The sequence below is a fragment of the Ceratotherium simum genome, chromosome 38 (assembly GCF_057802395.1).
Source record: "Ceratotherium simum simum isolate JZ-2026a chromosome 38, ASM5780239v1, whole genome shotgun sequence".
Lineage (NCBI taxonomy): Eukaryota > Metazoa > Chordata > Mammalia > Perissodactyla > Rhinocerotidae > Ceratotherium > Ceratotherium simum.
This window is the reverse complement of record NC_141937.1, coordinates 3,519,161-3,545,505: the sequence shown is the minus strand read 5'-3', so window position 1 is coordinate 3,545,505 and position 26,345 is coordinate 3,519,161. Positions and strand designations below refer to the sequence as shown.

At 42.6% G+C, this 26,345-nt stretch overlaps 1 protein-coding gene and 1 non-coding gene across 2 annotated transcripts in view; one reads left to right on the top strand and one right to left on the bottom strand.

Annotated features, from left to right (window-relative positions):
* Positions 1–900: 900 nt before the first annotated feature.
* LOC147912234 (uncharacterized) overlaps positions 901–26,345 on the bottom strand; it is an 86,446-nt gene continuing 61,001 nt past the window's right edge. Inside the window, exons 10-15 of the mRNA XM_087424957.1 lie at positions 11,836–11,919; positions 9,765–9,874; positions 5,391–5,451; positions 4,510–4,706; positions 1,657–1,756; positions 901–1,232 (exon numbers count right to left, since the gene is read on the bottom strand). Coding sequence (XP_087281083.1) covers positions 1,188–1,232; positions 1,657–1,756; positions 4,510–4,706; positions 5,391–5,451; positions 9,765–9,874; positions 11,836–11,919 — 597 coding nt within the window. The 3' untranslated portion in view covers positions 901–1,187. The remainder of the gene's footprint in view (positions 1,233–1,656; positions 1,757–4,509; positions 4,707–5,390; positions 5,452–9,764; positions 9,875–11,835; positions 11,920–26,345) is intronic.
* Positions 16,166–16,272, top strand: LOC147912235 (U6 spliceosomal RNA). The gene has a single exon (XR_015550158.1). It is a non-coding gene; the product is annotated as a U6 spliceosomal RNA (small nuclear RNA).

Genomic DNA, 26,345 nt, shown 5'->3' with positions numbered 1-26,345 from the left:
ACAGAATTCACCAGTGCTACCACAGGGGCCTAGAGTTTTCTTGTTTTATTTGTGGGAAGGTTTTTAAACCATGGATTCAACTTATTTAATAATTGTAGGACTCTCTGGGTTTTCTATTCTTCTCACTGAAATAATTTGCTAGGAGTTTGTCCACAGTTGCTATGGAGATGTCATCCATATTTCCAAATTTACTCCTTTGTAAGTGTCCTATCTTTTCTCTCTGGCTTCTTTAAAGAACTCGACTTTACACTTGCTGTTCTTTTTTATTTATTGCTCTTGTGATTCTTTGGGATCCTCAAATCCAAGGATTGATGTCTTTCATCAATTCTGGAATTTTTAAATTTTTTCTTCAAATATTGCTTCTTCCCCACTCCCTCGATTATTCCTCCTACCTAGAATTGTAATTAAACGTATGTTTGACTTTTTCACTGTAGCCTCTGTGTCCCTTAACCCCACTGTTACATGTTCCATCACCTTGTTTTTCTGAGCTGTATTTTGAATAATTCCTTTTGGTCTACATAGTTCCCTAATTCTATCTTCAAGTATGCCTAATCTACTCTTTAACCCACTCGTTGAATATTTATTTTTATTTGTTACATGTTTCTACTCTAAAAGCTTTATTTCATTCTTTTTCAAACATCTTTGATTCATTTTTATGGTCTCCTTACTCATAATTTAAAATTTCTTTTTAAAATTTTTTTTTAAAGATTTATTTTATTTTTCCCCCCAAAGCCACAGTAGATAGTTGTGTCATAGCTGCACATCCTTCTAGTTGCTGTATGTGGGACGCGGCCTCAGCATGGTCGGAGAAGCGGTGCGTCGGTGCGCGCCCGGGATCCGAACCCGGGCCGCCAGCAGTGGAGCGCACGCACTTAACTGCTAAGCCACGGGGCCGGCCCTAAAATTTCTTTAACCATATCAATCATACTTATTGTATTTCTGTATCTGATAATTTCCATTATCTCAATTCTCTGTAACTCTTATTTCTATTTGTTCTCATTCACAGTTCTGGGTTTCCACGTGGAAAATGTCACATTTTTAGTGAATATATTAATTACTTGATGGTGTCATCATTGCTTATCATCACTTTGAATTACAGAAAAAGAAATCTGCCATTTAATTGTTCCTTTGGGAGTTTCAACGTTTCTTCATCCCCTTCATCTAGGTAGGATGCTACAGTCTTATTCTTAATCCATGTAGTTGGTCCAATATCTCCTTGCCGTCTTAGCCTCCTAAATGAAGAAAAGAGGAAAACTATATATAAAAACTCTAAAGAGAAAATGCCTTGGGGATGTGCCACCCAACACCTCTTATAACTCTCATTCTGGGCCATTTGCTGTAATTCACTAAGGAATTAGGAAACAATTCACCTTCCCCTATTCCTGCCCTTCTCCCAGGAGTCTCCATCTCTTTGGGCTGCTGACCCAGCTAACTCTCCAGCACTGAAATCCCAGAGGCCTTCACCCCCACTCCACCAGGGGCGAGCGCTCTCCCTCTGGCCTTTGGGCGTTGCCCAAAGCTGCTCTGACTCAGTATCCTGCTCTGACCACAACCTCCTGTCCTCCAGTGTCTCCTGCTTTCACTGCCACTCCAATTTGTTCTTGATCTCCTGGGGAACCACACCCTCTAAGCCTAGGCAGAGAAAAAACAGCCAACCACAACTCTGTGCATCTGAATTGCTTGTTCCAGAGTCAGCGGTGGTCTGGTCATCCCAAGAGAAGCAGGTTCACCCATCGTGTGTTCTGGAAGGTTAATCCTAAAGGAAGAGAGAGAGAGAGACTTCTCTTAAAGATTGTATTTAGGGCCGGCCCAGTGGCTTAGCGGTTAAGTGCTCGCGCTCCACTGCTGGCGGCCCAGGTTCGGATCTGGGCGGGCACCGACGCACCGCTTCTCCAGACATGCTGAGGCCGCGTCCCACATACAGCAACTAGAAGGACGTGCAGCTATGACACAACTATCTACTGGGGCTTTGGGGGAAAAAATAAATAAATAAATAAAATTATTTAAAAAAAAAAGATTGTATTTAAAGTATTTTTTCTATACATAAACTCTTAAAATGATGTTAATAGCAATGCATATTTTTTCTGCAAATATAAGGTTTTTTCCATTTCCTTGAACCTCATGACATTAACCTTTTTTGGATCACAGATTTCCTTAAAAATCTAATTAAAAAAACACACCCCGGGGCTGGCCCGGTGGTGCAAGCGGTTAAGTGCGTGCTCTCCGCTGCAGTGGCCCGGGGTTCCCCGGTTCAGATCCCGGGCAAGCACCGACGCACTGCTTGGCAAGCCATGCTGTGGCGGCGTCCCATATAAAGTGGAGGAAGATGGGCACGGATGTTAGCCCAAGGCCAGTCTTCCTCAGCAAAACAAGAGGATTGGCAGAGGTTAGCATAGGGCTGATCTCCTCACACACACACACAAAAACAAAAAACAAAACACCCCATGAATCCTTTCTCCAAGCAAATCATATGTACATAATCACATACAACATATTTTAAGGGGTTTACATCCCCGTCAGCTTATGAACCTTATGTTAAGCACCTCTATCTACCATAAGTTTGCCAGTAGATTTCCCCATTCAGTGGCTCTTGGAAGCCTGTTTCGCTTGTAAAGTTTTCATTGCATATACATCCACACTTACCAATATCCCTACCTCTAGTCCTGATCATGTGAATCCATAACGCTATTATATCTCAAACTGGAAATTCTGACCACTGGGGAAATTGTGGAAATGTTCTTCAAAATTTTGGAAATAAAGCATATGGATTAGCATTTCATACTCAACAACTCTGCTTTGGAAGATGTTTTGAGAGCCACAGATACTATTGGCTAAATAAAACAGCATCTGCTTCTAGTAAGACAAGCTAATCTTCACCAAAACCAGTTGGCAATGAAAACAAATCACTATTGACAAAGGTGTATGTGTGCACATATGTATGTGTGCGTGTCCGTGTGTGTGTGCAGGAAAAATATCATCTCTATTGCAACTTGTAAGAAAATCCAATTAATGACTCATGACTTTACATCTGCTATATGTTTTGGCTTGAAGTTAATATCTACAAAACATCTATAAATCAATCAAATCTGAGGGCTACCCGGGAAACAGAGACTAGACAACAACCCGTGTCAGACGATCCTGTCCTGTCTGCAGTATGGGTGTACACATGGGTGCCCAGAAGAAAAGCATCTGTGACCTTTTTGGAGGGCAGAAAGCAGGGTTGGCCTGGAATGGAGGGGAACTTCTAACTCCTCACCAGCCCTCGACCAGCAATGAGTGTGTGCCGCTTTCTCGGGCTCTCTAAAAGTCACCTGTCTCTGTGCTATACTGCATCTTTATGGTAAGAGAGTAAGATGGTTATGCTTTAAAGTGCAAGGTGCATTAATTAAAATATTAACTCTGTTCATTTCACTCTGCTGGAAAGGTCTCCAAAAACAAAAGTGGTGATTGACAAGACACCTAAGTGATAAGAGACCGAATCCTGGTGTCTTGTCTTGAAGGCTCTATCATGCCACGTCAAATTGCTCTAACACTAAAAACAACTGTCCCACAAACGCAACCAAGCATAATCAGAGACCAGGCTGCAATTGGGTTTCTCCCTAGTTGGAGGCAGACTCACCAATGCTGCTTCAGCTGGCAGCCCTGGAGCTTCCCTTTCCCCTTCATGTGAGGTTAATGGGAATGGATGTAAGGTGCCCGGCATAGAAGATGTGCTCCATCATACAGTGGACATTTAGCATAACTGCTGTCTGAATGGATGTAACTCATCCTGCACAAAGAACTCGACATTCAAAGAGCTCATACCATGTGCCAGGCGTTGTGGAAAGCATCTTATCTACATCACTGAATTTAGTCCTCGCAACAACCCTAGAGTGGATATTCTTGTACTCATTGACTAAGGTCACGCAGGTAGAAAGGCACAGGCAGGAGCTGAATCAGGTGTGTCCTGCAACGCCTACGAAGCCATTCTGCCTCGGCATGAGAAGGCGAGAAGTGGGCATCATATAGATTCTATAGATGGAAAACTGAACCAGAAGGAACTCATTTATTCATTCATTTGGGAAAAATTAATTGAGCTCCTGCTGTGCGACAGTTACCATCCCAGAAGTGGGAGGCACTTTGGAGAGCAAGTCAGCCCCTGTCCCCTGGCTGGGCATCCAACATGGTGGAGGGCGGCAGGAGAGACGAGCAGAAAGACAAGCCAATGACCATTCATGGACCCGCGGGTCCACAGTGATGAAGTGGAGGAAAATGCCGTGATAGGAAGGATGAGGAAGGGCGGAGCACAGTGTGGGTACCCACCTTCACCTAGGGGCATCCTGGAAGGATTCCCGGAGAAAGTGGTATTTGGGCTGAGATCTAACATAGGAGCCTGCCACACTCAATCTGGCATTCAGGTTTCTTAGTTCTCAATTACCTTTACCCTCCCATGGCCAGATTCTCCTCCAAAACTGCAGCTGGGATTCTCTGCAATATTTCTCATTTCTGGCATTTTTCTAGTGTACTCACACGCCACACAAAGCCTCTTGGTGTCTTCTTGTTTTCTGACTGGCAGCTCTTTTCCTGCTGGCTGGGCCGTCGCATTTCAGGAAGCTGAAGGGAGGCAGTGCTTCGGGCTGCTGACCACCTGGCTGCCCGGCCTCCTCGCTCCTCTCCGAGGGCTGCGCTCCTCGCGGCCTGTGTCCGCCCAGGAACACATGATCCAGCTTTCGGAAGCAAAACATCACTGTCATTTTTTGTTGTTATTGTTTTCATTACATTCAGAATACTATGAGAAATGATTTTTATAACAGAATTTGGTAAAGTTGGACTAGCAATGATCATTAAAATATATGTTTATTTATTCATATTTAAAATTTTTTCATTATGTAGTATTTGATATTTTAGAAGATAGTACCTTATTGCTAAGAAATACTATTTATGTCCCTGTAATACTCTGTGAGCTCATCTCGTCTATGATCGCCCATGGAGTGGTGGCTTTGCTGGGCAGTACCGTGGCATGGAGGGAAGGGAAAGGAAAATCAGACCACAGAAAGGCAGGTGCTATTTTGGTTTCATTTTGTTTTTAGGTTCGACTCAAGATTAGATTTTTATTTCTTCAAAACCAAAATTAACCTCTCTGTCCTCTGGTCACAACATCAAGATCAAGAATGGAAACGCAGTTCAGTAAGAATGGAACGCGTCTTTGTCCTTAATTCTAAATGGTGGCCACATCTTACAGGCAGCCCTCCTATATGCGCCAGGACTTTCACTGCACAGCCTGCTGACACGCAGCAGGGAGGGTTCTGTGCATTCACAGTCAGCTCCCCACGGCCCGCCCCTTGCCCACATCCCCCCAGATCTGAGGACAGAGCCTCCCTGTGCAGCTCCCAGACCGAGACAGTACTGACCAGCCCTCCGACTCTGCCCTCTCCGTCCACGTCTGCAAACTGGCCGTTTCTCTCCAGCAGGCTGCTCAGGGTAGCACCAAACAGAGAAAAGCAAATACAGAAGCAAGCTGTCGGGCTCACACTCCTTGAACACACAGTACTGCGTTGTAACGCCCTCAGTAATTTTTCTTGCTGGAAGCCTTTGGCTTGTATTCATCTTGAAGGAAACAATGGCAAGCCACGGGTGAAGAAAGCCTTTCCAGGCTGCATTCACGTGTGGGGGAATTATACGGATTTTGTATGAAGCATATGAAGTCCACCCATTATTTCAGCCCATGAAACTACGTTTTCCTTTTGCTCCTACAGAATATTAAAAATAAAACCTGGCCTAAAATGGGCCTCAACCCAGAAAGTTTGGGGCCGAAGGAGTGCCCATGGCTGAAAGGATGCCCCAGGTTCGGGGCGACGATTTCCACCTCCTGCAGGCTGCTTGCCGGCTGTGAACACGAGTGCTCACCAGCCTCCGAGCCTGTTTCCTGATCTGCAGTACGTGACGAGAACACTTAATGACTCAGAGGGCCGTGAGAAGGACAGAGTGACATACATGTCCACAGGGAAGCTGGCACAGTGCCTAGAACAGGGTCACTAGCTGCCACTTCTCTCTCAAGGCTAATAATAGATGCAACATTCATCACTGCACTGTCCCCGCCCCGCGCCTCACCAGCATCCTGGGCTGCCCGGGGATGTTGGGGACAGAGGCCAGGACGCTGTGTGTCTCATGGGGAATTCCCTTCAGGCCTCCACCAGCCCTGGAGGCTGGGGACCTGTGGGTTACCCTTGGGTCAAATCATGGACCCCACAGTGACAGCTGTCAGAATGTCTCCCTCCATATAACGCCTGTAGTGGCAACTGCAGACCCCACACGCTCTCACTTGGCTCTCACGACAGCGCTGTGAGAACACAGAATAATGATTGTTGTCGTTGGTTTATTTTTGGGGACACAGACGCTAGAGCCACCAGTGTCCAGTGTCACCCACCACCAAAGGTGGCCCTGGGCTAGGTCCCAGGGGACTTCATCCTTCCTTTCCACGTTGCTTCTCCCGGTGAGGCCACAACAGCTGAAGCAAAGTACGGGGTGAGGCCTCTGTGGGTGCGGCCCCTGTGGGTGAGCCGACAGCAAGGCCCTGGGGGGCTCTGAGCAGGGCTGGGGGCACCCGCAGGCAGAGGAGAGGCAACTGTGAGCTGCCCCAGCACGGGTGCCCTTTCCCACTGGGATGAGACAGGTGCCTGAACGCCCTGCCTGCCATTTGTCCCCGTACACATGATACAGCAAACACCAAGGCAGAAACAAACACAGCCTTTCATCAGCTCCTGGGGAACAGCTGTTTGACAAATTGCTTTTCTTGGGAAAGTACTCAGGCCTACAGGAGGGTCCACAATAATTAGAGGATGCGGTACCTGCCTTTGAGGCATTTATAGAGCTCAAACAGCTACAGACTGTGACTCGAGGAAGGGTAATTTCAGCCCCAGCTGAGGCAAGAGCTAGTGATGAGGGAGATAAATTCTGGAATGCCTCCTGGAAGAGGTGACAGATTAGGTGACAAGAGGGAGGAGCTAAAGAGAGTGGGTCAAACTCAGTCTCAGAGGAGGGAATTTCCCTGTCATCTAAACAGGGAGCAGGGGAAAGGACACTAGCCAATATTTCAACTTAGTAAGCAAAATGTGGTTGGGTGTGCATGGGTGCCCTCTGAAGGTGCAGTTTAATGCCACGAGCAGGTTCATGTTGTTGCTGAATCTGGTCTTGGGCCAAGCAGGGAGACGCGTCTGCCTGTTGGCTGTCTCTGAATGTGCAGGGCAGAGCATGACAGGCTGCAGAGTCACTGTCATCAGAGGTCCTTCCTAGATGGAGCCTGAGGGGGTCCTGGGCACCTCCCCTGTGCTGGGGCCTCCGGGCTCACGAAACCTCTGGGTGCTTACAGGAACCTTTGGTTGATGCTCAATGAGGATACTGTCAACCTAGTCATCCTCCATTTGGTCCAGGAACTGAAGCCCCTGATGGGCTGAGAGGAGCATCCTGCACATTTCCAGCCCTCTGCCCAAGTATCAGTGTGCAAAAATAAACAAAGTTGGCTAAACTTTGTTCTGAGTTTGGCTGCAAACACATCAACTTTGCAAAGATTTTTTTCCCCAAATGGGTTTTCCTTAGTCATCTGCAATTCTAAGAATCCTAAATCTCCACATGTCTATGTACACAATATAAGAAAATTGATGCAAACCAAAAGAAGGAAGCAAACTGAGGATTTTTGAAAACAGTCTTCTATCTTTTTAAACTTAAAATTTTGCAGTTTTTATCAGCTACAAACTTGAATAGGATGTCTCCTAAGGGTGTAAATTAAATATTATAAAGTGCTCCGAGCAGCTAAGGGGCCTTGACTTCACAGACTGTTCCGCATGCCACCCTTGGATCAGCTACACGGCTTCCGCCTTCATTCCTGTCTTGCAGGAAACGCGGATCAGCGGATGGAAGAGAAGACTTTGCCCATCAGCGTTTCAATCCAGTCCCGCTGTGTTTCCATGATTATTTGGATTGGTTTAATCCAAACAAAGAGACTATTTTGAAGACGTTCAGCCAATTTCTGATCAGAAGGACCGTCAGCCAAGCGAGCCCACCAGATCTCACGGAGCTGTCACACACGGGATCAGGGGCTTGACGGGAATCTTCAGGACAGGAGCCATATTTGCATTTCCAAGGCCAGACCACACTTTTCCTATATATTGCTATCTCCCCAACTATTTGAACTGATTAAAGGAGGATAGAAAACGACTTACGCCCCTAAATTGCAACAACAAAGGCTGGGTTTCTCTCTTCAATCAAAACAGCAGGGCTGCCTGATTCAAATGCTAATAGCTGGGGCCTGAATTGGCCACTAAAAGGGAGACACTTTTCCCTGCAAATGACCAGAAAGTCACTCCTTTGCTGCAAGAATCTACAGGATTCTTCCAGCTGGACGTTCTGTTAAATGGCTTCATGGGCAACATCCTGGAGGGAATCTCGGGGTGCAGGGTGCTCAGGGTGTCAGTTTCTGGAGAAAAGAAGGTGGCCTTCAATTTGAACAAGGCTCTTGACTCTGTCGTAATGCCCCATCTGCCTGGTACATATCCAGGAAGACATTTGAACGGACTGGTGCAACTCGCAAATTCTTTGTTGGAAAAGGCCCCAGTTTTAGAGTTGGTTGTCACCATCTTAACTCATCCTAATTCCGAGGTGACCTTGTTTCTTTGGGCTCTAAAGAAAGCTCCCTACCGCCGTATCCCCAAACCCCCAGTCATATCCCCCCATCCCAGTCCTCCCACCAGCGCTGTGCATCCCAGTACTCTGCTCGCTCACGGGAGCTGAAGACGGCGGACTTGGGGCCAGATGATCCAAGTTCAAGTCCCACCACTCGGGGCGTGACCTTGGCTCACGTACTGGGCTCTGTGCACCTGTGTACCTGTTCAGTCTTAAGGAAAGGAGGAGACCAATGCCTACCTTTTCACACAGGTGAGGAAAAGCACACAGAGGGTACACTCCATGGGGATCTAAAGTCAGCAGACCAGAGGTCGATTGTACCTCCACCACTAACCTGACCCTAACCAGGTGAACCAATGTGCTGAGCCTGAGTCCCCTTCTCTGTAACGGCACCCACCTGGTAAGGTTTCCTGAACATTAGATGGTACATAAGGCACCAGCACTGGGCCTGGGACAGTGCTCAGTGGTAGAATGCAGAGCTTCCAAAGGCACAGGGTTAGGGTGGAGGTAGAGGTTTTGAAAACTTCTCTCCTCTGTCTCTATGCCTCTCTTTTGCCATTATTAATGTCTTCTTAATATTTGGTTTTGTTTTTGCCTTATCCAGCAATTATGCCATCGTGCCCATTTTGACTGCGCACCTACCCTGTGCCCAGCATTGGGGCACACTGCTCACAGAGGGGCACGCTCTCATGCTCCATGGTGGCTGGGGAGGCGCAGCTCTGTTCTCCAGGGTGTGCGTATCTGGTAGGTGCAATGCTGAATTCACACTTGTATGAGTAAGATGATTCAACAATTTCCGGTCTTGAGGGAATTGTTATATAATCCTCAAAGATAATAAAAGATAACCCCTTTTCTCCATCTCTACTTCCTACAGACCCCGACAATAGCAGATGACAGGAGTTCCCTTACTTTACGTTTCAGATTCACACTATGCCAGTTTCTTTCTTCTTGATTAGACTTTATGATGCTTCTTTTACTGGGAAATGGTTTTGATACCATTTTGTAGAGTGGTCGTTCTTCCACATATCTGTGAAAAGACTGCGAATATGACTATACAAAGACATATTTAAAATAGGCATCCATATATGCTTCAGAGAGGAACCTACCTCCTGGAGAACTCCATGTTAGCAAGAGAAGCAGAATACATCTGATACAGGCGGCTAAGGTAGATCTTACTCCGGGAATCCTTCCTGTCTGATTTACAAAGAATCTTGTTCTGAAAGAAATGATTTATTTTTACTTTTTTATATTCTTATCTTACCTCCGTAGCTAGAATTTAAAACTGTCATGGATGGGTACTTATCCCTCTTTCTGTCTCTAATGAACAGATCAGTGTATTACATATGGTAGGTGTATGCTGTATTGTTTCTTATGGTGAGTAAATCTAGCACTTTTAGATTTATAACGTTACCTATTTGCATTTACAGTGCTTTTGGATGCATGTCAAAATATTCTGGGAATGCTATAAATACTTAGCTTTCTCTGTCTTGGTCTTCCAGTATAAATTAGTTAATGAGATAATGCTAATATCTCATTAAATATCGCCACTAGAGATCTAGCGATAATATCTGACAGAGAGCTAGATACCTAGGCTAAGACTGGTTTAAAAAATATATATATATACAATTTAGCATAGCATAAATTAAAGGTGGTACCAAGCATAATATTTGAGATAATATTTTAAAAATCCAAAAATAGTGACATAAATTATACCACTCTAAATTAAGAAAATGAAGAGAAATTATTTTTTTAAAAAAAGCTATAGAAAGAGCTGGAAAACTAAAGTAAAACCCAGTTGAATCTCAAGCGATAGAATATCAAGTTAGAGAAAATTTCAAACAGATGAAAATAATGCACGAAATAAGTAGGACTATAAAGCAGGGAGAATGGAAGGGCTGAGACAGTGATTATGAGGCAGCGAACTTTCAAGCCCTTTGGGCTTTGGTGAGGAAATTCTTGCAGATAAATCAGAACTCATTCTGGTTCAGTGCTTCAGAGGAGGAGCGCTATGGTCATGAACCAGCCCGTGGCCAGGTAGAATAAGGCGCCAGTGGTCACAGGATTTCCCACGTTTGTCTAATCATCAGCATCACAGGAATTATCTGGGGATCTCAATAACAACACAGATTCCTGGGTCCCCACACAGACCAACTAAATCAGAGTCTCTGGGGAAAGCCCTGGAATCGCACGTTTTTACCAGGAGCTCCAGGTGATGGCTGTGATCCAGCACACTTGGGCAGCACGCCTATAGCCGAGTATGGCTCAGGAGAGAACCCGAAAGAAAGAAAGAGGCTGGTCTTTCAGACAGCCCCCAAACATGCGCATTGTATTCTTTGCTTAAAGAATCAGACTTCAAGCTAGACTATATTAGTTATAGGATAAGATCTATTTTGTAAATGAAAGGCCTTAGTAAGTGTGTGTGTTACCCCGTTGGGGTGGTGGTTGTAACCTGGTCCCTAGATTCTAGACATGTACATTCATGGAATTTTACAGTTAGGATGAGTCACTAAGAGCACCTTGTCAAACCCCCTCACTTGACAGGCCAGGATATGCCTCTGTGCCACGCGAGTTTGCACATCCATGCATTTATGAGTATGTGTTTACAGGTGGGTGTCTTTTACCCTCTTCTGAGTTTGGGAGAATTCTGGAGCCTACATCCTTAAAATATAGCCTATAAATAAGTCAAACAGATTCCAATTCTAGCTTTCGTAATTCATGACAATAAATCCTTGAAGGAAAGTTTGTTCATTAAATTCCATGAGTTTCAAGAATTCACATGAACCCTAAGAAGATCGACTATTGCTGATGTAATCTTGACATGCTTTTAGGAAATTAAGCCAAAATACCTGGCTTTGTGGCTGGAGCTTCAAGTTGGTAAAGATAACTCCTGGCCTCAATGAGGGGGAACATCTGTGGGACTTAGGCTTTGGCCTCACCTGCTCAGCCAGGCTTCGCTGCTATCCTCACGACTGAAAAAAGCATTTGTCTGCATCCTTTCTCTTCTTCTCCACTCTTGATTCTTCTCAATTTCACTTTGAACTCCCACACCTTGGGCCTTTTCTCAGGTTAGAGACAGCTGGACTCAACCCGGGACCCATTGTGAAAAGAGCTGGGAGAGGAAGGGAAAGGTGCCAGAAATATCCAGCAGAGTGTGTTAAGGAGACCCATGCAGCTCACCTTCTCCCAGCCTTGGGGTAGTTGTTCTGCAGTTTCTCGCTGTTCGCACTTGTTCCTCCATTCCGTAAGCCGAGAAAGAAGGCCCTTAGAGGAAAATGCGAGACATCTTTTTACAAATATCCTTCAACACCACACTTTATTGACACTGTCAGCCAAGCTATGTTCCTCCGGTTTCCACTGCAACTTAAAAAGTTGGAAACTTGCCGCATCAGTTTACACCTAGTCGGCGGCAAGGTCCCCACTGCACTTCAAGGCTAAGATTCCAAATGCAGCACCGCGTTGCCTAGACCCCCTTTCAGTGACACTTCCCATTGCTAATTCTAAGATGTGTGCATGTTGTACCTCTTTACGTGGGCTCTCTGGTTTAATGGTGCCAGGAGCTATTTTTTGGAATTCTGACGGAGTCGTGTCTTATGCAGAATGCTAGCTATTGCGTCTGTCTCTTATTTTCTGGTTAAGTATAAATGTGATGTATCAGATATATAACAATATTGCCGATTTCCTCTTTCTTTGTTTCGGTTCCTCTCGTGGCTGGTTTTACACGCTTTGGGAATTTCAGTTCTTAGCCTTCTTTCAGATTTGTCCATATTTTTTTTTCTCGAATTATCTCCAGTGGAAAACTAGGAGAAATTGCAGCAACAGAATCCAGTTCTTTCTCTCACTTCTGCAGGGCCTTGCGGTCGGCAGTGTGGTGGGACGGGAACGTGTGGATTCTGGAGCTCTGTCTTTCTGGGTTGAAACTTCAGCTCCAGCTCTTCTTTCCTGTCACTCTGGGTCACCAGCTAACTCAGCACCTCACTTGCCCCATCAGTCTAGTAAAGACCACGATACCTAATCAAATTGTAAGGATGAGAAGTAAGGTATGTAAAAACCTTCGTGCACGGTGGACATTTACTACCTGTTGGCTGACTGAGGATAATGGGCCATTTCTGCCTTTTAGCTCCCCACATGACCCTTTCAGAGAAGGCCAACGGTCTGACCTGGCCCCCTCCTGCCTCCAGGACCCCTCCTCCAGCTTCCTCTCAGCACAGGTCGCCCCAGCCTAAGTTCTGTTCTCTGTGCTGGCTGCCCCCTGGCACTCTTCCGTCTGATGCTGCCCCTCTGGCTTCTCCAGGTCACGTCACCTCACCTAACATTCAGTGCCGGGTTTGATCTTCTTAATCACCCCAGGACATAGATACCATCATTCTCATGTCACAGACGACTAGACAAAGCAGAGGGGGATGGAGACGGGAGCTATATAAGATGGTTTGGGATGGTATTACAGACAGGCCTATACTAGTCCCAGCAACCTTGTCTCGAGTTCTGTGGACAGCTTCATGCCCCTGAAAAAAGATGCCCATCATCCCTTTCACCCAAGCATGACAGATGACTCAGAGCACTGATGGCAAAAGTAGCCTCAATTGAGGTAAGTCTTTGAGCTACATAACAATAAGATGTGTCTTTATACGGGCACAGAGCAGCAGTTCAGCATGCATGATCCTGATCATTCCAAATGAGAAGCAATCCTAGTAGTCAAATTGGTTTAATGGCTGTGTACACTGAACATGGGATTGGCCCGTCTTGGCTAAAAACCACAGTGTCCAGTCAGCATGGAAAATATGATATGTTCAAAAATCTTTAATCTTTTGCTTTCGTGTTCATAACATTCCCCCTCTATTATGGCCCATAAAATACTGTATTGTAATCACCAAATTTAGGCAAATTTTCAAGTGAAGCTTTGCCACCTGCTGAGGTCACAGCTATTGTTTTCCTGTCCCCCTCACTGCCTTTCTTTTGGCAATAGCCCCCAACTCCTTGCGGAACTGCCCTCCTCCCCCATCCATGTCACTCTGGGGTCATCACCAGCCAGGCACTGTCATCCCATCATGGCCTGGATGAGGCTGAGCTGCAAGAGGAGAAAATGATGCCAAACACAAAGCAAAGCAAGATTGGGAGGGGAGAGAACCCTGAAGAAGACACAGGGCATCTGGAGACAGGCACGCCCGCTCAGTCTCCGTGTGCCCCCGTGATGCACATTCAAGTCCCTACTCTCTGTATCACCTGCATCCCAGAGTCCTGGCCTTGAACTCTATTTTGTGGGTCAGGTATTTTTTTCCACACAGTCTAAAAATAGTGGCAGGAGTTTATTTTTAATTTTTTCCCAGTTTTATTGAGATATAATTGACATGTAACATTGTATAAGTTTAAGGTATACAACATAATGATTTGATATATGTATTTATTACAAAACGATTACCCCACTAAATTTAGTTAACATCCGTCACCTTGCATAATTACAAATTTTTTTAGTGCCAGGAGTTAAGTCACAAAAGATACTTTGTTGAGTTGAACTGCTTTCATTTGCTAAAATGACTAAATCTTAGGGAGAAACTTTTCTTTATGGAAGCCGCATTGGATGATAAACCACAGGCACTCGTGCTCACATAATCTCTTCATTTGTGGGAGTATTTGATCCGTGACTTGAAGTTGGTCAAGACAGTGCCCTCGCTGAAGATCAGTAATTAAATCACTACTATGTTTACCCCTGGAAGAAATTTTACTCAGCTAGAGCTGTAGTGTTTCACTGGAGGCATCCTCTTTTCTGCTTGTGCGCTTCAGTTTCAGCCATCAACTCTTCCTTCTCCTTCCCTTCCTCCTCGTCTTCCTCCTTCAGCTCTTCTTTATCCTTCTTTTCTTCTCTTCTTCCTCTTCTCCTTTATCAGTACCCACTTGGTGAATCTCCACATGAACTGAGGAGGGCGCTCAGGAGACGACATTTCTTACTCAGGTCTTTGCGATGCTCTCAAGGATGTCCAGGAATTGTAAAGATAGAGTATTCTCCTTGCAGATCAACCACTTCAAGCTGACACCTAAGGTTGCTAGTGATGGCCTCAGGTCAATTTTGGAATTATGATGAAGATTTTACCTAGTTTCATTATCTACATGTTTAAGTGGAGTTTTACGGTTTGAAATAATCCTTTTTAGGCCATATATCTGTGTATGTCCTTCAAACAATTCATTGGCAGCTAAAGAATCATTGAATATTTCCTATTCTCTTCTAAGAGAGTCACATGTGCCTAAAAGGTCTTCAAATATTTTATTTCTTTCTTTATTCTAGAATTGTTTGTATCTCAGAGTTTATAAATGTTTTCATATACTTCTAGATGTTGCGGTCTAGATCTTAGGTCACTTATGATCTTTCCCTTTATTACCTGTTTTCATTCATTCAACCCATTTTAGAACTTGGGCTGCACTGAAGTGCCCTGTCAGATTAATCACCTCCATTTACAAAAACCTGTTCTTTTTTGCAAAAACAAGACGACCCCATTTACTCAAAGAACCATCCGGAAGGCCATATCTGTACAAGAGTCTAGATGGTTTTCTTTCAATCTTCAGGCACAGAAAGCTTATTTGCCTCCAGTTTCTGTCTCAAACTATTTATTCCTGATTCATAATAAGCTTGTCAATTGGCTTATGATGAGCATGCTCTTCCCACAGGTTCCACCCATCTTAAACAATATCCCTGGATCTTCCAAGAGAATCAATAAAATGCCAAATTCTGTTAAACTGTTTTCTGTACTTGGAAACACATACAGACTATTGATTCTAATTGGAGTTAGCACATAATTTTGTTTTCAATCTATCTTACTAGTAATGCTATATACTGAAAAAAAAATAAAATTCATCCTATTTTTATCTTGGAATATATGATACCCCCGGTAAAGTTGGGGAGGCGGGTTTGTCTTTTTACCTCTAAGATTTTTTAACTGTTTATTTTGGGAAAAAAATCAAACTTACAGAAACTTACGGGAATAGCACAATGAATTCTCATATGTCCTTCAGCTAGATGTATAAATTGTAAACATTTTTTCACATTATGTGTCACATAAAATGCATGTTTTATGTCTCCCTTTCTCTCACTTTACATATGTGTTTTCATATATATATGTGTATGTATGTATGTACACATATAATTATACTATTATTATTATTACTTCACATTTGAAAGTTGCAGACCCTTTACCCCTAAATATTTCATCATATATTTCCTAATAAAAAGGCCATTATCTTATATAATCTCAGTAGAATGACCAAATTTAGGAATTGAATATTGCTATAATGCAAGTATCTAATTTACAGACTAAATTCAAATTTCACCAATTGCTCCAATACATTGGTAAAGTTATAATGTTTTAAGGACATGTTGAGAACAAGTCAACTAAGATAAGGGAACATTAACTTGCTTTTGAAAATGAATCTATATCATAAATATAAAAAATGCCAGGTTCTATGGTGAGAAACAGACTGAATCAACAAGAATTATTTAAGTATTCAAAAAACTATGGGAGTGATCACTTTGGGAACATACACACTAAAATTGCAACAATGCAGAGAAGATTAGCATGGCCCCTGCACAAGGATGACACACAAATTCATGAGATGTTCACTATTTTCTTCAGAAAGAAAAAAGATGGTTGAGTGTTATGGACTGAATAGTATTCCCCCAAAATTCATATGTTGAAGCCCTAACCCTCAATGTGACATATTTGGAGATAGAGCCTTTAAAAAGCAGTTAAGGTTAAATGTGATCATAAGGGTGGGGCCCTAATCCAATAGGACTAGTGTCCTTATAGGAAGAGGAAGAGACACCAGGGGTGTGCTCACACAGAGGAAAGACCATGTGAGGACACAGTGAGAAGGCAGCCATCTGCAAGCCAGAAAGAGAGCTCTCACCAGGAACCCATCCTGCTGGCACCTTAATCTTGGACTTCCAGAATTCCAGAACTGTGCGAAATAAATTTCTGTTGTTTAAGCCACCCAGTGTGTGGTATTCTGCTACGGAAGCCCTAGCAGACTAGACTGGGTAAAAATAGAGGTAAAAATAATAGACTATCCTTCTCATGAGTTTCTTAAATCAAATTTGATGGTTGAAGCAAACATTATAATACCATCTGACGTAGTGCTCAATGTATGTAGAGGAAATACTTATGACAATTTTATTTAACAAGTGGAAAGGGATAAGAGACATAAATGGAAGTAAACATTCAATACTTCACTCAAAGTTGTAGATTTCGATACAAGGAGGCTATGATAAACTACTCATATATGTTGTAATATCTGGAAAAGCAACTGAGAAAACTATACAAAGTGATATGATAAAAAAACATTATCAGTAAATAAAATGGAATTCCAAAATATGCTGAGGTAATCCACAGGAAGGCAAGAAAAGAGAAACAGTGCAATGAGAAGCAGAGAGAACAAACAAAACAAAAAATCAAATGGCAGTATCATAAGCCTTAAGCACCAATAATTACTCTAAATGTAAATGGTCTAAATACTCTAACTAAACAACAGAGAGTGACAGAATAGATAGAAATACACAATCCAACTATATGCTATCTACACAAAATTCACTTCAAACATAAGTACATAGGTAGTTTGAAAATAAAAGGATGAAAAAAGATATATCATGCAAAGTTAAAACAGCAGGAGTGGCTATATTATATCAGATAAAGTAGACTTCAGGGCAAAGAAAATTCCTAGGGACACAAAGAGACATTACATAATAAAGAATCAATTCACCAAAAAGATATAGCAGTCCTAAATATGTATGCACCAAACAACAGAGCTTCAAAATACAGGAAGGAAACACTGAAAGAACTGAAAGGAGAAAGAGACAAATCCATGGTTATAGTTGGGGACTTCATCACCCCTCTCAGCAATTGATAGAACCTCTAAATAGAAAATCAGCAAGGATATAGTAGAATTGAACACTATCAACCAACATGATCTAATTAACATTTATAGAACACATCATCCAAGAAAAACAGAATATATATATTTTTTGAGCACCCATGCAACACTCATCAAAATAGATCATATCCTGTCTGATAAAAAAATTTTTTAGGACCAGCCCTGTGGCTTAGTGGTTAAGTGCGTGCACTCTGCTGCTGGCGGCCCGGGTTCGGATCCCGGGCGTGCACCGATGCATTGCTTCTCCGGCCATGCTGAGGCCACGTCCCACATACAGAAACTAGAAGGATGTGCAGCTATGACATACAACTATCTACTGTGGCTTTGGGGGGAAAAAATAAATAAATAAAAAATCTTTAAAAAAAATTTTTTAACAAATTTAAAAGAACTGAAATTATACAGTTTGTTCTCTGATCATAATGTAATCATACTAGAAATCAAAAATATAAAAATCTTAAAACATGTGGAAAGTAACCAAGACACTCCTAAAAAATCCAAGAGGAAGTCTCACAGAAAATTTTAAAATATATTGAACTGGTTGAAAATGAAAACACAACATATCAAAACTTGTGAGATGCAGCTAAAGTAGTACTGAGAGGGAAATTTATAACACTAAGTGCATACATTAAGAAAAGAGGAAAAGTCTCAAATTAATCCTTTTTTTTTGGTGAGGAAGATTGGCCCTGAGCTAACATCTGCCACCAACCTTCCTCTTTTTGCTTGAGGAAGATTCATGCTGATAGAACCTCTATCCATGCCAATCTTCCTCTATCTTGTATGTCGATTGCCGCCACAGCATGGCTTGATGAGTGGTGTGTAGGTCTGCACCTGGGATCCAAACCCATGAACCCCGGGCTGCCACCAAAGCGGAACTCACGAACTTAACCACTACACCACCAGGCCAGCCCCATCAAATCAATTTTATAAGTTCTTACTGCTCATAACTAGAAAAAGAGTAGCAAAGTAAACCCAAAGAAAGCAGAAGGAAGGAAATAGTAAAGATAATAGCCTAACAATAAAATTGAAAATAAAAAAAAACCCATGAAACAAAAGGTAGTTCTTTGAAAAAAACTCAAATATATAAGCTTCTTGCAAGACTGACAAAAATAAAAAGACATAAATCACATTAGCATCGGAAAAAAAAAAAAGAAGTAGTATTTAGGAATAAATCTACCAAACATGTACAAGATCTATTTGAGGAAAACTACAAAACTCTAATGAAAGAAATCAAAGCACATCTAAATAAATAGAGAGAGATTCCACACTCGTGGATGGGAAGACTCAATATTGTCAAGATCTCAGTTCTTTCCAACTTGATCTCTGGATTCAGTGCAATCCCAAACAAAATCCCAGCAAGCTATTTTGTGAATGTCAACAAATGGATTCTATAATTTATATGAAAGAAAAGGCAAAAGACGTAGAATAGCCAACACAATACCAAAGAAGAACAAGGTCAGAGGACTGACACCTCTCGACGTCAAGATTTACTATAAAGTTACAATAATTAGGATGGTGTGGTATTGGTGAATGAATAGACAAACAGATCAATGGAACAGAATAAAGAGTCCAGATACAGACCCACACAAATATAGGTAACTGATCTTTGACACAGGAGCAAAGGCTATTCCATAGACAAAGGATAGCCTTTTCAACAAATGGTACTGGAACAAGAAAACATCTACATACAAAAAAAAAAAAGAAAAGGGAATCTAGGCATAAACCTCATATCTTTCACAAAAAATTGACTCAAAATGGATCACAGGCCTAAATATAAAATGATAATTTTATCTTTACCTTAAAGGATCTGGATTAGGCTTCTCTTTTTAACTCTCTACAAGGTAGCCAACTAGCAGTCATTTGTTATCACAGAAAAGATCAGCAAATTTGGAACATTTTCTTTGCATAGAAGAAGAGCACATAATTTATCTGTCATTGAAATCTTCCAAGTGCTGCACTTAGAAGTAACCAATAACCTCTTGTGTGGCACAGGAGTGTTATGGCCACAGCCCATGTGAAGACACATGCCATTATGACAATCCTGCCATATTTTTTAAGTTTTACTTTTATTAAGTTAACCATATTAATGATATTCTATATCACTTTCCTCACTTCCAGATTCCACTCATTTTGCCTGAGTTTACCTAGGAATGAAGCAGTGAATTAATTTCACATCTGATGCTATGTCTATAACCCACCCCAGAATCATTCTCTGTTCATTCCTTTCAAAGCTGTCACTACCTCAGCTATTGTATTTTCACTGATTTTCCATAATTTTTTTAATTAAAGAAGTTAATATTCTTAAGAACAAATCTTTATTACATACACCCATAGGGTGATATTCAAAATGTTTAAAAATGGTATTGCACAGTCACCTAACAGTTAGACCAGCAGCTGCAGTCCCTGAGGTTCAGCTGCTGGATTACGGTGTGGCCTGGGCAGTGGACGTGGGGAGGGCTCCCTCAGGGCTATGGCTGTTCACCAACCTGCATAGAAGTATTTTGATGTGTTGACAACTCCAATGGCTATACCCACACGTTCAGACTAATGGTCACCCTTAGGTAAACATAGATTTCATTCCTGAAACAGGTGCTGGTGAATGCATGAACTGAGACCTATCAGAACACCTGAACTTCTTGTGAAATATGAGACAAAATTCTCACACTGTAAATTTCTTGGAATACTGGTTTCTTCTAATCTTCAGCAAGGTTTCCTAAATGTCACCTAACAGCATATGCTTCAGGAATACGTTTTCATTCGTCACCTTACTGTTTTCTGTACATTATTTTGGCCATTTTTATCTCAGCCAGAGGACAAACTTCTCACAAATGACACATGATATTTTTTCACCTTTCTCTAAGAAAGAAGCCTCACAGAAGAGGCATCTAAATGACCCTCATTAGGTTAAGTAAAACTTTGTAAAGTATTGGATGTAATAGCACATGATTTTAAATGTCTCTGAGAACTATAGCAGTTAATTCGAAAGTTCCCAGTGCTTTATTTTTAAGTATATTGCTAGGTCACGAAGGCGTCATAGGGTTGTTAGCTAGTTTCTCAAATCACAAAGTGCCCCGAGGGGAAAGTCTATCTGAGTGGGAGTGGGTGAAAATATAAATTTTTGGTGGTGTTTTTGTCATTGTTTTTTCTGAATTAGCTCTGATTAGACCTTCCTGTCAAGCCACCTTCTCATGAGGCTGACCAAGAGCTCATCCCAGGACCCCAAGACTGCCCCCTCTGCCATTTTCTTGTGGTTTCTTTTGCTTTGGAGTCATTACCAATGTGTGGATAGGCAAAATCTGTTAAGTTCACTTAAGCAAACACACAAAAACTGTAGCGTGTCCCAAAGAGCTGAAGTGAGTGACGTGAGCACCGTCTATCCCCCTGGGTGGCTTCAGGATACTTCACTTATCGGTATGAATTCTTTTGGTGAAAGAATCTCCCATATCCCACTTTTGCCCCAAGAAGTGTATAAGCTCCAGGCCCCACACAGCCTGGCTCGGCCCCGGCGCTGTGTGAGGGGCTGACACATGGGACAGTGAGCCATCCAGGGTCAACCTGTATATTAAATATCAGTCATGCTTAACTCCTTTTTTATTTTTAGAAAAAAAAAAATGTGAATAGAAGTTTTCTCCTTCCCCTAATGGGGTGATTTTGAGCAGTCTGTTTTGGAGGACACTGACTCACATAGTTGAATTTCAGGATTTCATCTCCCTTGCAGGGGAGGGAGATCTCACCCAAATCACAGTGGCAGGGTGGCCAGTCCTCTCTGAACCAAAACACACGATGCAACTCTGCAAACACCTGTGTATGAAATGCCATCAAGGGGTGATTTATTCCTCTCCTTAAGTGTTTAAGTGAACCTGCCATATTTTGGGGAGATACAAGCGGAACACACATTTCTTGCCCTGTAGGGGTTTGCAAAGAGCTGGGAGGAGAAGACAGAGGTGAGCAGCAATGCCAGCTGGGCCACAGTAAAGGGCAACACGAGTGAGATCCCCGTAGGTAGTTCGGGCTATAGGAGGAAACGGAAGATGGGAAGCAGTGTGGAGAGAGGGGAGGCTTTGGGGGGTCTTTGAAGAGAATGCTTTGAACAGGTGAGGGGAAGAAAAGGAGGGATAAGTGGTGGGAAAAAAATCCTTTATGCCTGGAATACAAATGCCGAAGTCAGAGGATGGAAATGAGACTTCTGGCTGACAAAGGCCGGCTTCTGTCTCAGTGAGGGGAGAGGGTGGACATGGATACCCCCCATCCAGGGATCTGACTTTGCCCAGCAGGCAGCTGGGGGGGATTTCCAGCGGGACTGTAGACTATCAGCTAATCATATTAGGAAGCTTAGTCTGCTGGTAATGCGTAAGGGGTGTGGGAGGAAAGGTGACGAGCCAGGGGTGGTTCTAGCAACACCAGTGATGAGGACTCGAGTTAGGGGTGAGCAGTCCCATAAAGGAGAGTGAAGATGTGCCCAACCCCCACCCCTGCCCCCGGCCTTTACAGAAATGTTTGCAGATCCCTGGAAATCATAAAAGTCCCAAATCAGATACTCTGCTGATTCAAATCAACTAGTGAATCATTTAAACATTTTTATCCTTAAAGTATTTTTTTTCCTAATGTTGGTGTAAATATGACTGAAAGCCTGGACTCTTTCAAGTTGGTTTCCCTAATCAAGCCAGCAGATAATGGTGTGGGGGGCCGAGCGGGCGGGGAGGCAATCTGGGCCCAGGGCTTCCTGTTGTTCTAACATTAGCATACCTACTCCTGGATCAAAGAGAGCTCTGCTCTCCCTGTGCCCTCCCAACAGGGGAGAAGAAAGTCTAACATAATTAAAAATAAGCTGCAATTTGGTATGATCTGAAACTGTGACAGTTTGTTACCCAGGATAAGGTTTATGGAGAGCAGTTTTCTCAGGACCAGTTTAGAATACTCTGGAACTTGAACCTTTTTTCTGGAGAATTTACTACCTTGGTGTCTGCTAAGACATGTTCTCAGATCCACTCCTTCCCATACAGAGAAATCATTTCTAAGGTGGTGCCATTTCATTTCCCTCTGACGTCAACAGCAGTTGGCCTGAAGCTGAAACATTTCATTTAATAAATAACGTGATTCTGTTGGATTAACTGAAAGAAGAGGAAAAAGGAAATAAATATGTAAGAGTGCATCTTACTTGTCACTCTGTTAGATGGTTTTATACAATCATTCTCTCCCTTATTCATTCCATAGACTACTTATTGAGAGTTTGCTCAGACCCTGTGCCAGCCATGGTGGGCTTAATGGTGAGCAACAACGAGCAGGATTCCTGCCCCTGTGGAGCCCACAGTTCACCAGGGAGACAGATGTTAACCAAATAACCACAGAAATGCGCCTGCAGCTATAACTGGGCGAGCGATCTGGAGGACAGGTTGGGTGCAGGGGTGTTTAAGTAATCATGTAACTGTAAACATGAACACACGTAAACAATGCCTTCAAGTTGTGGACGATGCCAAAAAACCACACAAAACTCATCAGCAGACCCAACCTCAAAAGAACAACCTTGGCCCATCAAAAAGTTGTTGAATGAATATATGATTACATATTTAGCACTAAACATATTGACATTAAATGAACCAAGAATAAACCAGCTGTTAATATTAACTGACGGCCAACCAATCCAGATGGCTCTATAAATTGTTTGTTATTATTTGGACCATAAATCTGTTAGGGTCCCCTCTACTTAACCAAAATTTATGAGTGCCATTTATTTTTTTTTAATAATTTTATTTATTTATTTTTTCCCCCAAAGTCCCAGTAGATAGTTGTCTGTCGTGGCTGCACATCCTTCTAGTTGCTGTATGTGGGACGTGGCCTCAGCATGGCCAGAGAAGCAGTGCCTCGATGCACGCCCGGGATCCGAACCCGGGCCGCCAGTAGCGGAGCACACGCACTTAACCGCTAAGCCACGGGGCCGGCCCATATGAGTGCCATTTAAAATGTGAGCTCCACATCTAGAAAAGTAACAAGGGTGGATTCATCCTATGTGATACTGTAAGGTACTGTCACCTGAATCAATTGGACAGGATAGAAAGTACAGAACAAGACCCAAATATCTTTGAAAAGGGAGTATGTGATAAAGATGACATTTCAAATGAGTTGGGAGAGAATGGATTTTTTAACAAATGGTTTTAAGACAAATGGCTAAATTTCTTGGGAATATAATGTCAGATCCCTACCTCATAATCCAACAAACGTAGAAAATGAAATTATAAAGTACTACAAAATATAAATCAATGTTTTTCAAGCTTGGCTGCATGGAGGAATTAACCCAGTTAGCTGGTAGGTCCCAGGCACCCTTATTTTTTCAAGCTTCTCAGAGGACTCCAATGTACAGCCAAAGTGAAGAGCCATAATATAGATCAACATTTACGTAATAGTTGCTTTGGGAAGAGAAATGGAATAAAGGAAAAGATTGAAATATTTAAATTACCTAAGAATTAAAAGTATCTATTGCTTTCATAAATTAAAAAAAATATAAGCATTAAAAGGTAAATGACAAACTTGTTTCTGCAATTCTACGACAGGCACAAGGTGAATATTCCAATGAAGAAACTTACAAATCAAAAAGAAACTGGGCTATCAATATCATGTGCACACACACAGACATAGCTGATAATGAAAGTGACAAGTGAAATATGTATCAGTGAAATAATGAAAGTGTGATCCATCTCACCAGTAATAAAAGAAATGCAAAACTAACCATTTTTTATTTATAATATTGGTAAAAAGTGTTTTTTTATTGAAACTCCTCAGTTTTGGCTAAAGTGTGGAGATGGGTGCTCTCATATTGTCAGTGAAAGGACAATTCAGAGCATCAAACTCTTGAAGCCATGTCATACTCCTTAACTCAGTAATTCCATCTCTGAACTTTGCTGTCCTGGAACAATCTGTGCACAAAACGGTTAGCCCCCACTGAGGGTTAGCGCTCCACTGGGAAGCCATCCCTGGCCTCCAGCCTGATTCAGAGCCTCTCGTTCTAGGATCCCCCAGCACCCTCAGCACGGCTCTTCCTGTCTCTCCTCTTCCCTCGGGAATTGTTAGTCTGCATCCTTTCCCCGTCAGGCACTAGGCACCTAGCACACAAGCGAGAGGTTCTACTTATCTTTATATTCCCAGGTTATTGCACAATTCCTGGCGTACAGCAAGTGCTCATTACATGTTTAATGAATCAATGGCTCTATGCAGAACTGCTGTTCTAAATAACATCATAAAGACTCAATGAACTTTCAACAATAAGGAGGAGACTGAGCAAGTTGTGATTGGAGCACAGCAGCTTGGAGTCACCTTCATGTTCTGCATCTCCGGTCGTAAGGTGTAGCACACACTTGACCTGCCCACCGTGTCCACCATGATAGGGGACCATCCCTCTCCCCTCCAACCAATACAACAGCCACTAGGCACACGCGGCTATGGAGCACTGGAAATGTTGCTGGTGCAACTGGGCAACTAAATTTTTAATATTACTTAATTGTATCAAATTTAAATTTAAATAGTCAGATGTGACTAGTGGCTATTGGACAGAAGAGGTCTAGATCCAGTGCCTTGTTTTTCCAAATGGGGAAAAAGAGTCTTACAACTAAGTGGTGAGAGACCAAGCACTTTGATGATGGTATCATGAGTTTGTATGGGTTAGTTTCTAGGTTAGTTTCTACCCCACAAGAAAGGATGCAAGTACTTCTGTTCCTTTTAATTCTTTGAAGAAAAACATGAGAGAATCGTGAGATTCTTTGTTCTCTCTAAATTTTATGCTGGCCTGGAAACAGCCTTTTATAACGACCCTAATTCTTATTTTAGAATTGAACATCAAAGATTCACAATCTGATCCATTTAGCCTGCATTTCATTAAACAGAAAGTTAAGACCATTGTTAAAATGAAAGAAGTTCCATCTGGAAATCACAAAGCTGTCAAATATGAGGTGCATTATGTAATTTGAAAGGAATCTTCTATGCTTTTCTCATGTGCGTGGTTCAAACTAGAGATTCAAACCCCACAATCCAGCAAGGTCTCCCAAAGATCAACGCTATTAGATTCACACACACTAACGTGCACACACACACCTCTGGGACATTTCCTACTAAATTGTATAAAAGTGACAGAACAACCAAAATCCTGGAATCCCTTTTCAACCAAAAAGAGAAAAATACTGAAAGCAAAGTGGAGAGGAAAAGCATTAATTGGAGATTAAAATTGAGATATGAAAATAGTAGGAAAATGTAACACCGCAGCTTCGATTCCCTTCCTTAGCGTTCCTTTGAGGACAAACGCAAGAAGGCCCAGTACAGAGAAATGTCCGGAGAGATATCGGGAGCACTCAGTGATGGCTTGAGGCTTGCAACCTTCAACTTGAATCCAGAGAGCTCCTGCGTCCATGTAGGTGCTTATTTCCAGTGCACGTCCGTCCTATCCTCTAATACACACCTTCACTTGAAATAACACACGTCTCATCTCCCCCTTACAGATGCTGTCCCCAAAAAGGAGGAGGCCCTTGAGCACGGTATTAAAATGCTGAGAAGCACTCAGCCCTTAAGTGTTGGGAGGAAGTGGATCTTTCCTTGTAAAGTTAGCTGATAGTTGCTCTCCACATACCTGGGACACCAATTTAAAAAGGAAAAAGGAAGTGGTCAAAGTCATGCTTTTTTGTAAACTTCAAAGGTTCTCTCTCCCTCCCCCCTCTTTACATTTTACTGTCTGGTGAGCGGACTCGTCTGCAGCTGTTGGCAGAGACTGTGTTCCGTGGCGTCAAACCTGCCTC